Source organism: Merops nubicus, unplaced genomic scaffold, assembly GCF_000691845.1.
Source record: "Merops nubicus isolate BGI_N331 unplaced genomic scaffold, ASM69184v1 scaffold16555, whole genome shotgun sequence".
Lineage (NCBI taxonomy): Eukaryota > Metazoa > Chordata > Aves > Coraciiformes > Meropidae > Merops > Merops nubicus.
Genome location: NW_008607809.1, coordinates 48,400 through 62,987, shown reverse-complemented (window position 1 = coordinate 62,987; position 14,588 = coordinate 48,400). Strand labels below are relative to the sequence as shown.

Here is a 14,588-nt window from a genome sequence, read left to right as displayed (position 1 = left end):
GGAAGAAAGTAAAAAGAAAGATGGATGTTTATACCAGCGTAAAGTTTTTGGCTCATCTCCTGTGTTATCTTGTCTTTAATTCCTCTGCATCCTACAGCTCTTAGTTCTACAGAGAGGTTTGAGAATAAACATTCCAAGCTGGATCTTCTCTGATGCCATTTTATTCCATCTTATTATGAGACTGGGCTAAAGCCAACTGTAAAATTTAGATCTGGGTTAAGTTTCTAAGTGCTGCCAAAGATTAGGGTGGTCTGATCCAAACTTTTGTTTCAAGTCTTTCTCTTCTATCAGAGCCACATGAGGAGGTGGTTCTTCAGTATTTTCTGAAAGACCTTTAATGCTTCAAGAAATAAACTTTAACTACAGATCTTTATCATAAAGGAGAAAATGCACTGTGGAAAAATCTGTCAGATAAAAGCAATGACTTTACTTAAATCTTGCTGCTGAAACAGCTCTTCAGGTGTCCCCACATTTCCTGTCTCCGTCTGGATGTCCTCTCTTATGAGAAGGTCTCTTTGCCATGCCTGTTGGCAATGGCTCACCACCCAGAAGCAACATTCAGGGCTCTGGGCTGGCCTCTGACTGTTTCTCAGAGGTGGAAGGAGGCGTTGGCAGGCGGATCCTCCTTGCACAGTGTCTCTCCAGCCAGTGTCCTTTGGTTAAGCCAACATCTCTTCTGGCAGCCATGGGGGTAGTGAGGGAAGGAGGAGTCTCGCATGGCTTCCTTCTAGGGCTGTCTTGCATTGCTGCACACTGTGTGCTACATGGCTCACCATCTGCAGTTTGGGAAACTTCTCTTCTGTGCATGTCCCTGATGCCCTCTCTGAGGAGCATTTCCTTCTTGAATGGTGACAAACTGCCAAAGCCCAGCTGGAAAGTAACAGAAAAGTCTCACTAAAACCACGCACAGCATCACTGATTTTACTTCCCTATAGATTTCCTACTTTAAGACCTCAGGACACGAAAATTATGCCTCTCACTGGTCTGGCCTCAACATTTTGCTATTAAGCTGGGCTTGAAATACCTTTACATTCCTAAGATAATGTGAAATAAAATAAAAACAACCAAAAAAACCCCAACACAACTGTCTTGAACATCTCTGGAAATTTTGGTAAAGAACCATGCAAAAAAATTAACACTCTTTTATGTCAATTAAAATGTTTCATTTTAATGTCCATGTGTAGAAAGAAGTGGTTCTTGTGCCTCTGTACTACAATTTCTTGTTTCTGAATAACTGCCAGAAAGTCCCTAAATCCCATCCCACAAAAACAAACAAACAAACAAACAAACAGAACTAGGCTGGGGTACAATTTACCTTTTTAAAATGAGAAATTGATCTTACAGCTGATAAATTTTCTGATGAAAAACTTGTAGATACAAAATTTCATCGACCTTTGCTCATTTTTAAGCACTCTCAGAGTGCATAAAAATGAGAACACAGTGGTGACAGCAAAGCTGCAGATGGGAGTAATGTGCAGACCTGGCACAGTTTGCAATGGAAAAGGAGTGAGGTTATGGGGAGAGGAGATGGCTAGACAAGGTGGGAGCCCTATCCCCTTCTCTAACTTCATGGCTCATGTGCTGAGAGCACATTTTTTCTCCAGAAATTGAACCAACAATCTGATGCACACCATGAAGTTAACCTTTATTTCTCCTTCACATGACTGTAAATGGTGTTCCCCTTTCTTCTGCTCCTTCAACGTCCTGTAGCTCACCCCTTTCTACCTAAAGAACTCACCTAAACTCTTCTACCTGAAGTAACTCACTCCTCACTCTACCTAAGAAGAGATTGTAGAGAGGTGAGTGTTGGTCACTTCTCCCAAATTACTGATGACAGGATGAGAGGAGATGGCCTTAAGTTGTGCCAGGGGAGGTTTTGACTGGATATTGGGAAGAGTTTCTTCACTGAGAGAGTGGAACAGGCTGCCCAGGGAGGTGGTGGAATCACCATCCCTGGAAGTGTTCAAAAAACAAGTAGCTGTAGCACTCGAGGCTGTGATCTAATGGTTAGGGAAGTGTTGGGATGGAGGTTGGATCCTAGAGGTCCTCTCCAGCCATGGTGATTCTATGATGCTATGCCTCTCGTTCTGCCACTTCAGGTGTCGTATTCCCCTACTCCCCACGTCTGGGTCGCTACAACTTAAACTTCCACGAGGCTCAGCGAGCATGTCTGGACCAAGACTCCGTCATTGCCTCCTTTGACCAGCTCTATGACGCCTGGAGGTCAGGACTGGACTGGTGCAACGCCGGCTGGCTCAGCGATGGCTCCGTGCAGTACCCCATCACCAAGCCCAGGGAGCCCTGCGGGGGGAAGAACACCGTGCCCGGCGTCAGGAATTACGGGTTCTGGGATAAAGACAAAAGCCGATACGACGTTTTTTGCTTTACTTCAAACTTTAATGGTAAGAGTCTTCTTCACTCCTGCCTTGCAAATGAGCCTTTTAAGAAAGAAACTGCAACGGCAGCAAGTGATAATTATTTGTCAAAGCTTTTATTAGTAGGCTTTATTGTTGAATTTACAAGGACACGTGCACGAAGTTGTCTCTGCCGCATGTTCGTGTAGTTCACGTTTTACAGCTCAGAACCTGTATTGGCAGGAGTTTCTGATATCTCTGCTTTCACTCTGTTAAAATGTATATACAATCCTCATAGGCTGATATATATCCATTTTATTTCAAAGTGATGAAGAAACCTGGGATTCATTAATTGAGCTTTCCTGTTGAATTCCATTATAATTATGGTGTTTTGCAGCTTAAATATGTCACCAAAGCAAAAGTCTGATCACCACTTCATCTAGGCTGTTGTGTCAAGAAGCTCCTGCTCGTGTTCCACGTCTAGTGTGACTAATACTTCCTTATCAGCAAAGCTATTTCTAGCTTTTATGCCTAATAATTTAGATGCCTAATCTTAGCACACGGCCAAAACCCTGTTCAATTTTGCTCTGAGTTTGATCTGTTCTAAATCTTATTTTAGCGACTGCAAGCTTTTTTGCTATTAGTAGATGTTACTTTAGGTATGAAATGACTTGATCTCAGCTTGCTGTCATTTCAGGTTTAATCCAGTGGCTGAAAAGGATGTAGGCAGCATGGCTGTGAGTGAGAGGAATGCTGCAAGTGAACATGTGCAAAAGGGGTCTATGATCCTCAGCATCATACTTGTGGATAATTCCTATGCAATTTTGCACATGTTTGGCTTGCAGCCCACCCAGACCAAGGAGCGTGGCCTTTTTTTGTTTATGCACAGATTGCTTATCCGCAATGAAACATTTTTGTCCTACAGCACACCAGAAAATAAACATAAGCCTTGCTCTCAGAAGATATGCTCTAGTGCTAAGTCTGCTCCACCCTCTCAAAAAAAAACCCCAAATCCTCAAACCAACAATATTCAATCAGGGTGGATGCGGTCTGAAACAAAAGTTTAGCTGATTTTTATCATGCTGCATCATTCCATGAAATGCTGGTTCATTTTTTTCTTGCTTCGTTTAACCAAGGTGAAATCCTATATGAGCTCATCTCTTATATGCAGATTTAACCCTGTACTATAGAAATAGCATGAAGGCATAAAATAAACAAGGAGAAAGGGTTAGAATGTGATAGCAGCACTATTTATAATGCTTGCAGAGTACGCATTTGTGATTGGTGTTCACTAATGGCCACCCTTTTCCACACTGGAAGTTGGACAGTATCTCTTAAGGAAAGAGAAAAATAATTTTTGGTGGAAAAAAGAAAAAAAAGTACTGAAAGATAAATATTGTCTGTGTATTGACACAGCAAGAGAGAGAAAAAGGAATGATGTAAGGTGATGATGAGGTATACAGGTAGTAGAGAAATCACTGAAATGAATCTCATCCTTGGTGAATCTGTTAAACTGACTTACAAGCCAGAATACTACAGAGCAGTAGGCTGATATATAGAGCTGAACACCACCTTTTCTAGTTCCATACAACTCAGTGCCCTGTGTCTCAAGCTGTCAGCAGAAAATCTGGAGTTCTGCTTCTCTCAGCATCCATTTCCTCAACCAGCAACTCACCAGGTTACATTATCCTCACACATCCCTGCTATATTCTCCACTATTCATGTCCTAAGCTTACCTTAAAATCCACAATAAACCCAGTCACCCTCCCAAAATGCCAGCTTTCTATTTTCAGCTCAACACCTCAGATAGCTTATGTATGCTTAACAGCATATGTTAACTTTCTCACTGTAGAGGGAAAAGCTTATAATAACCCATTTTGCCACCAGGCTGCAGTTGCCAAAGATAGTGGCTACAGGCAAAGAGCTATTTCTGCAACACCCAATATTGATTCTCTCAGCTCAGGAACAGCCAAGGAAAATGAGAAGTGGTTAGGACACCGTGCATTTCCAGTGGTGGCAGTGACTGCTGGAGTCTCCAGAGGGTATGAAACAGAGAAGCCTTCAGATTTATGTGAGGGAGATGGAAAAATGCCAACAGCCCCAGGATCAGGGGAAAATAAAAAAAAATAAAAAAAAATAAAAAAAAAGCCCACCAACTCAAAGAGTGTCAGTTGTGGGAGCTGCTATGAAGAAAGGTGAGTGAGGTTTAGATTTCTGCTAACTAGATTTTCTTCTAGGCAAGAAATCCCCCAAATACATAATGATCCCAGGGATCACCCCCCCACAGCCTCCCAATGCTCCCCTCCCCCCCCCAAAAAAAAAAAAAGCATCTTTTATATAGTTCAATATTTAAAGGAAAAAGTCTGTCTAAAATACATGCAAAGCTTGGTTTTTACCTGGAGAACAAAGGTACAAACCAACAAAATTACATTCAGCCATTAAGGTGAAAAATGAAAACATAGTCATTAATGATGTGGGTTAAATTCCAGGTTCAGTGTTTTCACTCTGGTACTGTTAGATTTCCATCTGTGATGATCTGAATGCAACAAAAAATAGTGGCAAAAAAGGGAGGGATTATACCATTAGTGAAGACATTCCTGTTACCTTCACAGGGAAATTGTTCTAGCAACATTTGCAATGCAACATAAAATAATCTTAGTACTTTATGAAATTACCCCCTGTGGTGTCTTTTCTTAGGCTAGTGTAAGTGTAGCACTGGAACATTTTGTTCTGCTTGTATAACTGCTTCATATTCAAATCTTTCTGTTCGTTCATAGAACTATTCACGTTTTGCATCTGTGCAAGCAAAACCAAAAACCTGGAAATGTCTCATACATTTTTTTTTATACTGTAGTACCAGCAGTTTATCACTTTATGTCATATGCTTCATAAAACAATGGAAAGAGTAGCATTGGCACAACCCCATCCATCAAATCCATGGAAATATCGTGAAATAACATAATTCTTCAGCCTGCATAGAGGTAACTGATGGATGGCAATAAGTTCCTCAGCCAGCTTTTACTGCTTGTGTTGATAAAGGCTATTGAAATTGAATCTAAACAAGTGGGAAATTAAATTAAATTGGAAATTCCATGTTGGAATATCCTGATGTCTGAGGGCTCAGCTGTGCTCCCTCACAGATGATTTCTCCCCCACTTTTCCATCACAGTAAGAGACACTTTATTTCCATGTTCTTTTTAGAAAAGCTAAAGGTCCCTGCCCTTTGTGAGTAGGAACCCTTTGTGTGCAACCTGCCATTATCCAATGGTTTGCATGGGCTGCAGACCACCCCAAATTCTCTCCCTACTGTGCCCCAAGGAATGGGATTCTCCTCTTCCATATATTCCTTCTAGAGCATCAGTTTGAGGTTCCACAGACCAGTTCAGGTGAATAAATGCATATGAAACCTTTTGTTGCAGTCTTCCCCACAGAGCCCTAAAAGCACAGGACAAAGAATATATAGTGGTAGACCTGAGTGATTATTCTTTAGTTAATTTCAAAGGGCTTCTGAAGGATATCAGTGTGTTTCTGCAAGGAAAAAAAAACATGGGAAGCTTTTGCACTGAAAAGTGTTCAGTGAGCTAAATATAAATATATGTATCCCCTCCTCTATAATTAAGCATTTTAAAAGAAAAAAAGGGGTACAAGTAGAGCTTGTATCACACTTTCTGCTCATTAATATGCATTTTCTTATATACTTAGCAAGCAGAACCACAGCTGATCATTGAGTTGTTATCAGCTCTAGCAAAATCAAGTGAAAATCTCACATTAGCAAAGTTAAAAATGCAAATAACAAATTTTGGGGATCATGTTAACAGTGCAGCTGAACCACCTGTTTGTTACAGTGATATGTGTGATAAGCTAACCGCCTCCACCCTTTACATGTCAGAAAGGTATAGAAATCATCTCTGAATAATGCATGTGAACAGCTGAAATTTGACCATCTCAGAACATTTTACTTCTAGAAACATGTAGATATTGTTCCAAAAAGAGAAACAAATCCATCCCAAATAAAATTACATACCCTTTCTTAGAAGTGCTTGCTTTACCAGAATCACTGCTGGTGTCAGGGGTGCTGGAAGAGAATTTTTGAAAATTATTCCCAGATATTTAATATAGCAATTCAAAATCTGTTGCCCAAGAGGATCTCTGGGTAGCAAAACTCTTATGAGGATGTTATGGTTAAAGGAAAGGAAAGAATCTCACTAGGCACAAATTTCTACCACGTTCCCTAGTTTTGAGGCACAACAGCTTCACTCAGGGTTTTAGTACTGCTGAGAGCTACTCTGAACTGAGTCTGCGGGGCAGGTGATAGGGTCTACATGTTGTGCATGCTACAGATCTACCCTGCTGGCTGCTGAGAATGCCTTTTACAATGATAGGAAACCACAAATTAAAGCATTTTTACACAGTAAAACAACTCATCTGATTTCTGTGGCCATAGGTTTTCAGCATGCGTGTCAGTCACTGGTTGCACACGTGGAGGGATCCTCCCTGAGCACTCCACCAAGAACCCTCATTCAGCTCTGTTACACTAACAAGTGGTGCAGAAAATAACAAATGTGGTGGTACAGCCTTTCTGTGCCTCTGAAGAGGGTGGCCTGCTCTCTGCCACACCCAGCTGCAATATGAAAACTTAGTAATAAAATCTCACAATTTAGAGCAGAGCTTGGGGAAATGTCCAAGGGTCCAGCATCTCTCAAACTCCCCCAGTTCCAAGGGTGTAGGGTATTTAGGTCAAGTGCTGAAGTTTTCCTCTTTAAGCTGTTCTGTTACATGCAAAAGCTTAAAATAGTTATTATAGATGGGGTTTGATTAGGTTTGCATAAACCCTCTGCCCCATGATTTGGATGTGAGAAGCCAAATCAAGCTTATCCTCAGTAGGAGTGACCCAACTACTAGACATTAATGAGAGAGAGACAGTTAATGCCTCCCTCTCCTTCCACATCAATTAATAATTACTGAGGTTGAACAATTAGGAACCTTTCTAAACTATTAACAGGGGAAAACCAGCAAATCTGTATTGAGTTTATTAACAGAATTTTATTTAATCAGACATTCTGGATATACATTGCACCCCTGTGGGGTTTACAATTAAAGTTCTATTTAAGGAAGGGGCAGAGAAAAGGAGGTTTTATTATTGATGTCATATGTCAAAAGCCTGACCTTACTGCAAATCCCTAGGAAATTACATTCCATTGACATATGGTTTGAAGAGCAACTAATAAGCTAGGTGAAGTTTACATACTATCAGTCCAAATCCCTGTTCCCCTAAGTCTGAAATTCTGTTTGCTTCAGGGAGACCTCTTAATAACAAAGTAGGAACAGGTTTCCACTTAATAAACATTCTCTTTAGCAACACCCTGTAAATTATCTCTGTGGAGTTAAGAAAGCATTTTACTAAGGGGTAGATTATCTACTCTCAACAGTTTTCTGTGGAGATATTGTAGATATTGTCTCTGACAGCAATGACATTCTTTATAAGTTTCTCCTCCACCACAGCAGCAATGTAAATGCCTTTTTTTAATATATAATGTTCTTGTCATGGCATACGATTTCCAACCTTTACACAAAGTTAATTCCATTATCTTTATATTGTCATCTGACCTGGCACGTCTTTACTTAGAAAAATATCATGTCTTTCTTGCAGGGATCTGGAGCTAACATAACTCTTCATCTTGCTCAACAGTGTTTCTTCACCAAGACAGTAATCTGAAACAGCAGAATTCTGTTTGTGTGTTTGGCTGTTTTTTATAAGGAAAAGAAAAGGATATTATTGTGGGATACATTCTTAATTAGGAAAGAAAGACTGTGCTCTGGAGTTAGAAGAGCCCTACATGAATAAATTCCTTTATTTTTCAGCTAACTTGCCTCTAACAGGACAGTCAGATTGAAAAGTCGTGAACTTATTTGGGTATTATTATTGCTTCAAATTAACACTATTCCTCTGCAATCCTTTTCTACCTCGCACTTGGTTAATTGTCAAACCGGTGATGACAACCCTATGTATAATGAATGACAAGTTTACAATGAATTTATGCTGCCTTGATAAATGAAATTAATGTTAGTATTATTGCTGCTTGTGGATTAGTAGGGGAGACTTCCTTTTTGAGCTTTATTTGCTGGCAGATTTTTCATTGCATTTGAGAGGAAGGCACATTTTTCCTAGCAGGACTATCAGTTCAGTGCTGACTTTATGGTGAGGATTTACCCTTTGATGCCTAAAGAGAAGCAGAGCTGCAGATCTGCTGCATGTGGTTTCGACACTGCTAATGAAGACTTACGACAGGCATGGTTTTGATCTACCACAGGCTCAAACTCTGCCTCTGAGAAGCTGTGCCATACCTTAGCTATCCTAAAGAAAAATTTAAATAAATAAATAAATGTGCTTGTACTTAATCAGAAACAAGGTCACTACCTTGTCAGAGTAAACCTGCGTGTGTTAACTTCAGCTACCACCACCCAAATGCTACCAAAGGCCAAATCTTGCCATGCCATGCTTCTGAGTGGAAAAATCATAAGGGTCTTAAGCTGATGCTGGGAGCATTGTGTAGAAGTGCACTGCTTTGGGCATCTAATTCTTTTCCCTTCTCTAGCAGTGTGGTACAGTGGTATGAGATCTATTTTGCCTGAAATCTACAGGGTTCCTCCAGGCGTTTTACTGGATTATCATTGTCACCATGTTGGTAAACACATCTGACACCATAAAGTTACATGCAAAACAGGGTCCCTGCTCCAAACCCCAAACTATCTTCCATCGTCCCTCTTGCCCAATCTTTTCCTTCTTGTTTTTCCACCTCTGAGGATGAAAATCCATTGCAACAGTTTGGTTACCACTGAACACAAGTGAGACGTGCCATACCGTGCTGAGTTAGCAGAGATAAATATCACACTACTTTTTTTTATTCAAATAGCCTATTTTTTCTTACTCATGACATTTATCAACTCATCATGGAAAAAAAAAATCAAGCTATTTTTAGCAGCACAATGTCCAAACCACACAATACCCCCACTTCTCCATCATCCCATCACCCTGGCGGTGTCACTAACCATCGCTTTACCTGCTTCCTCTTACCAGGTCGTTTCTACTACCTAATCCACCCAACCAAGCTGACCTACGAGGAAGCCGTTCAGGCGTGCTTGAAGGACGGAGCTCAGATCGCCAAAGTTGGCCAGATCTTCGCTGCCTGGAAGCTCCTGGGGTACGACCGCTGCGACGCCGGCTGGCTGGCTGACGGCAGCGTCCGCTACCCCATCTCCCGGCCAAGGAAACGCTGCAGTCCCAACGAGGCCGCCGTGCGCTTCGTAGGCTTCCCTGACAAAAAGCACAAGCTGTATGGGGTCTACTGCTTCAGAGCGTACAACTGAAATTACCTAGAGCACGAGAGCTTTAAATCCATTCAGAACATGTGAAAGATTTCTTTTCGACACGAACTCATGCAAGTTACCAAAACTGTGATAAACCTTTTTTTTTTTAATTACTGTAAAGAGTCATTTTCATAAACCCAAACCATTAATTTGTTGGGTTTTTCTTTTTTTTATTTGTTTTAGTATTTTTGTAAAAGTATCATTCCATAGATATTTTAAATTAATATAATTTAATGGAAGCTCTAGGTAAGGAAATTTTAGAGCCAAATTCTTTAAAGCTACGTCATCCCAACAAAATATACTTTTCGTGAATGGGGCATGCAATAGAGCTTGACGATTGCTAGGGCACAATTATGGAATGTAAGGCTACTCAAAGCAGAAGCTTTTAAAAAGCACAGAATTTACATATTTGTACTAGTTTGAGAAACACTGCAAATTGATTATATCAGGAATTTTGAAATAAGATAATTTTTTGTTAAAGGGGATCGGTGAGGTTTCGAAAATAAACCTCAAAACAATATAGGTTAGAAAATAACTGTTTCCACTGGCTTCACATGGGAACAACACAGAGTTTAATAAAAGCAGCTGAAACAGTCCATAAAAATAGGACTAGTTTTACAATTTAAAATCTTGCCTTTCTGAAGAATAAACTCATGGTCCCATGCATAGGAACAAGCACAATTTGTTCTCCCGAACATTTCAATTGTGTTTTCGTTGTGTGTAAATCATTGGTGAGGGAGTTAATAATTAATTAATGAGAAAACTTTATTTTCTTCTTAACTCCAATTAAAGATGCCTGAGATGTGTTGTATTACCTTTGAGTAGCTTTACTGAGTTATTTTTAAACTCTTAAAGGCCATTTGCTAAGCAGCATATAGCATCTACTCAGGGCAGTTGTATTAATGAACTGCTGGACAGAGAAATTGTAAACTTTAGCAGCTTGATTTTACATTAGCCTTTGAAATGTTATTGTCTTAACAAAAGAACATTACAATATTTAATATTTCTTAGCTATTTACACATCACAAGAAATAAAAATTAGAAAAAATATTAAAATTATGAAGTCTTAAATACAATTATTAAATAAAATCTGAAACCAGCTATTAAGGTTTTAAGAGAAAAAAAAAAAATCACTTTATTTCCTTACATCTTGTTTGTATCTAAAAAGTACATCTGTTTTTTAAACTATCAGTGAAAAAATAGTATTGGTAACTCTGAATTATTTAGTTAATCCTCCTTAGAGTTAACAGAAAAAAAAAATATTGAAATACTTCTTTCCACTAAATCCACAGCATTCTAGTGGAAGATGTTTACCTGTATCTGCCAGTGTCAGAGATAAACAATGCACTGTGCATGGTGCCTAGGATTTTCAGAGCTGCCTGTAGCACTAGAGCCTCCCTAAACACCAGTCTGAGGGAATTTGGATTTCTGATGCAAACTCATTTTGGATGCAGCAATTCTTGGTGCTCATCTTCAGATACCTTAATGCAACCAGTTTTTCAGAGAGCAGGTGCTCAAGGCTTTCTGAAAATTTACTCCACTTATGGTGTCTCAAGCTGGATATCCAAAAAACAGAGGCCACTGATGAGAAATATCTTGGTCTTGAGTAATCTCTTAGGCAGTTTTGACATTCTCTATCCAGTATTGGTTCTACCACTTAAAAATGGAGAACTCTTTTTCCTACTCTGCGCTTGCTGACTATGAAGATTTCAGAGGACCAATATTTGTATTTCGCAAAGTTTTATAGCTTCCCATTGTTTCCATATCTAAATGAGATATAGTGGTATTTATCTAAGTAGGGCACAACTGGTATGCTTTCGTGAACGGTTTGGTGCAGTTATTTTCCCATGGACATGAGTAAATAAATCTCTTTCCTGGAGTAGTTGTGGTCCTGTTTTAAAACTCTGTGAACAAACCGAGAAGAATATGTGGTAGGATTGTGGTGGAGAGATACCATAGTGTAAGAGGTATTTTACTGGAGTTCGTTCCCATCAAGCTCAGAGACAAATTTTCATCCTTCTGGGGATATTTTCATCCACTGTGGATATGTGGATATTTGCTCATACTCTTCAGATGAAGCAATCTCGGTGCCAAACTCCCTCCCTTTTTTTAATCCACTAGGAATTGGATTTCCTTGAAACTCTATCACTTAACTACAAATAGAGACTTATTACACGTCAGGCCCCTAAACCCATGTAATCTTTTCTGAACACCCATTTTTTAAGTCAGTGTCCATTTCACACGTTTTCTCAGGTCATTCAGAACCTTTTCTGAACCCCTTCGAGGAAAATGGAAATGGAAAGAGAAATAGAAAATATCCATACAGGATAAAGAATGGGGTGTGCAAGACTGGGCCACAACCAAGAGGAATGCATGTTATTCCCCCATCCAACCTTCAGAAGCATGGAAAAAGGTGCAGACTCTTCCATAGTCTTTTCTGAAGCTTGGACAGGGAGGTTGTGGAATGGGAGAAGCTATAGGGAATATCTCAGTTGTTAACCCAGCTAGATCCAGAGTTGCTTTAATAAGGGAAGCTTTATATGCAGCTGGCTCTACCCTTCCCAAAGGTCTGCTAGATCTGGGGGAGGGTGCATGGTTTTCCTATTGCACAGAGGTGAAGAGACCCTCATGAATTTTTATTATTTCTTTTTTTTTTTTTTTTTTTACCTCGCCAGGGAAACCCTTTCAAGGGTTCCACCCAGACACATCTTTTTTTGCAGGAATGGGGATTATATTTTGCCTGCATAAAAAAATGTACACACCCAACCCACTCGTGGGGCTGGCTAAAGTGCCCTCACTGCTAGACCAAAGGCACTGCGGGAAAGGCGAACTCAGCCTTTCGCCCACTTTGCAACGCTCTGGAGATGGCTGGTCAGGTCCTAAATCACAGCAATCTCAGGCTTGAGCTAGCTTATGCCTTCTGCATCCCTGTCTCTGGGCTGCCGCTGTGACAGCCCGGGTGTAGCACCCCCCGACCCACCCCTGCTTTGTGCATCACCCATACCCCGGGCCGGTGGCTGAGCAGGCTCTGCACCACCCCGGTGATCCATCAGCTCTGGGGAAAGACCCTGAGCTCCTAGCTCGGCAGCACAAAGAGGCCACAGGGCAAGGAGGAATTAGGTCTCCAGAGAGAAGCTGAGCTGGCGTGCGATCACGGATGGCCAAATTTATCATTCAGTTATGCCTGTAAGTGCGCATTGAAGACACTGCTTGCTAGGAATCCTATGTGCGTGTAACGGAGTCACAGCACGTGAATGTGCATCCGTCGTGTTACTTATGAGGAGCCCAGTAGTCTAACCTGGGACCAGGCTAGATTTAGATCTGTGTATTGATATGCAATGTTAGGTACTGCTATAACATATAATTAATTCGATAGTTTGATGAAAATATGTTTGTATGAAAAAAGCCAGTTCTAATGTAAACAGGTATAAAACCCATTAAAAACATAAAATTACCTGATAAGCGGGCACAAACAGACAAAAAGACACGAATTATATTTATTTTTACAGCTACTGACTCCATTTCCTTTTATAATGTCAAATGTCAGGATGTTTTCTTATTTTTGACTAAGCTAGCTAGGTGCTTGGACAAAAACTTTAAAAAGCAGCTTAAGAACTGGATAAAAGTCTGTGCTATTTTCTGTTCATGAGAGAATATTCTATCATTAGAACCAATTCATGTTCTCTGTCATTATCTTGTATTTCACAGTGTATCTGAATTTTAATGCCCATGAATTGACAACAATTAAATCATGTTGTACTTTTCAATATGATGATTTCTCCTTATTGACTGGCCATTCCTCTGCCCCAGAAAACACAAGAAGGGAAGGAATAGATCAAAGAATGAAAATACTTTGCCATAGTAAACAAAGTGATTAAAAGACTAAGGAGAAAAAAAAACCAAACTACTCTGTGAATATGATTTACAATGAAAATAAAGAAAACTGTATTTCGAAGCCTTTGTTTTATGCTTCTTTGAAGCATTTTGAAAGTAGAAATGCAAGTTCCAACTTCTTTGTGTTCTCTGCCATCTTCTAAAATAAAATAAAGCGTAAATAAGGAAGGCGCTTTTTTTTTTTATGATTGGTGTTACACTGCACATGCATCAGTAGAAATGGAAGAGCATTGCCTTGTGTAAAGGGAAATGTATGAAATTATTTCTACAATCCTATGGTCTTTGAAATTAAACACTAACAATAATCACTCTTTGAAACGTGCAACAGGAAAGATTTCTAGTGTCAAGAGAAGAATTAGTTACACAAAGCACTGGCCCAGCATTTCACCTTCTGTAATCACACTATTTCTGCATTCTTTTATTGATCAGTGCCTGAGAGTTAACCCTGAAAGCTGCCGACGCTGCATCACTTTGGTGAGAAATACTAATCCTCCAGAAGCTTTCAGTACAGTGGCCATGTTTCAAGACAGATGAAAAAGAGCTTATAAGAAAACGCCACTCATAATGTGGGAAGTCTGTGTTACCACAAATACACTTTTTTTCCTAACATTTTAGTTAAAACAATGTCAAAACCAGTAACATTGTCACTTTATAAAATTAAGCATAAAACTAAAACTGCCTTGGTAGAACAGTCCCTCAATAATCAGGCTCTTCATTACCAGAAGCAGAATGTTGAATGACATATCACTATTCAAAACAGAGACGTTCTCTTCATGTTTAGAAGTGACTTGATTTAAGATTTGATGAAGCCACCACAAAACCAGAAATGTCTAGATGTTCACCTGAAGACTTAGTAAATGAAGTAGGCTGCCATCTTATTTAGCCATTTTCTCATTTACTCACAGAGTTCCAGCAGCTTTCTGTTCAACATGAATAACAGCCAGTTGTTCTTCCTGAAGGTTTTAAGAAGCT

General features: G+C 39.8%; 1 protein-coding gene across 1 annotated transcript in view; it reads left to right on the top strand.

The window, feature by feature from the left end:
* HAPLN1 (hyaluronan and proteoglycan link protein 1) overlaps positions 1-10,219 on the top strand; it is a 29,964-nt gene extending 19,745 nt beyond the window's left edge. Inside the window, exons 4-5 of the mRNA XM_008940081.1 lie at positions 2,100-2,402; positions 9,433-10,219. Coding sequence (XP_008938329.1) covers positions 2,100-2,402; positions 9,433-9,722 — 593 coding nt within the window. The 3' untranslated portion in view covers positions 9,723-10,219. The remainder of the gene's footprint in view (positions 1-2,099; positions 2,403-9,432) is intronic.
* The last annotated feature ends 4,369 nt before the right edge of the window (positions 10,220-14,588 follow it).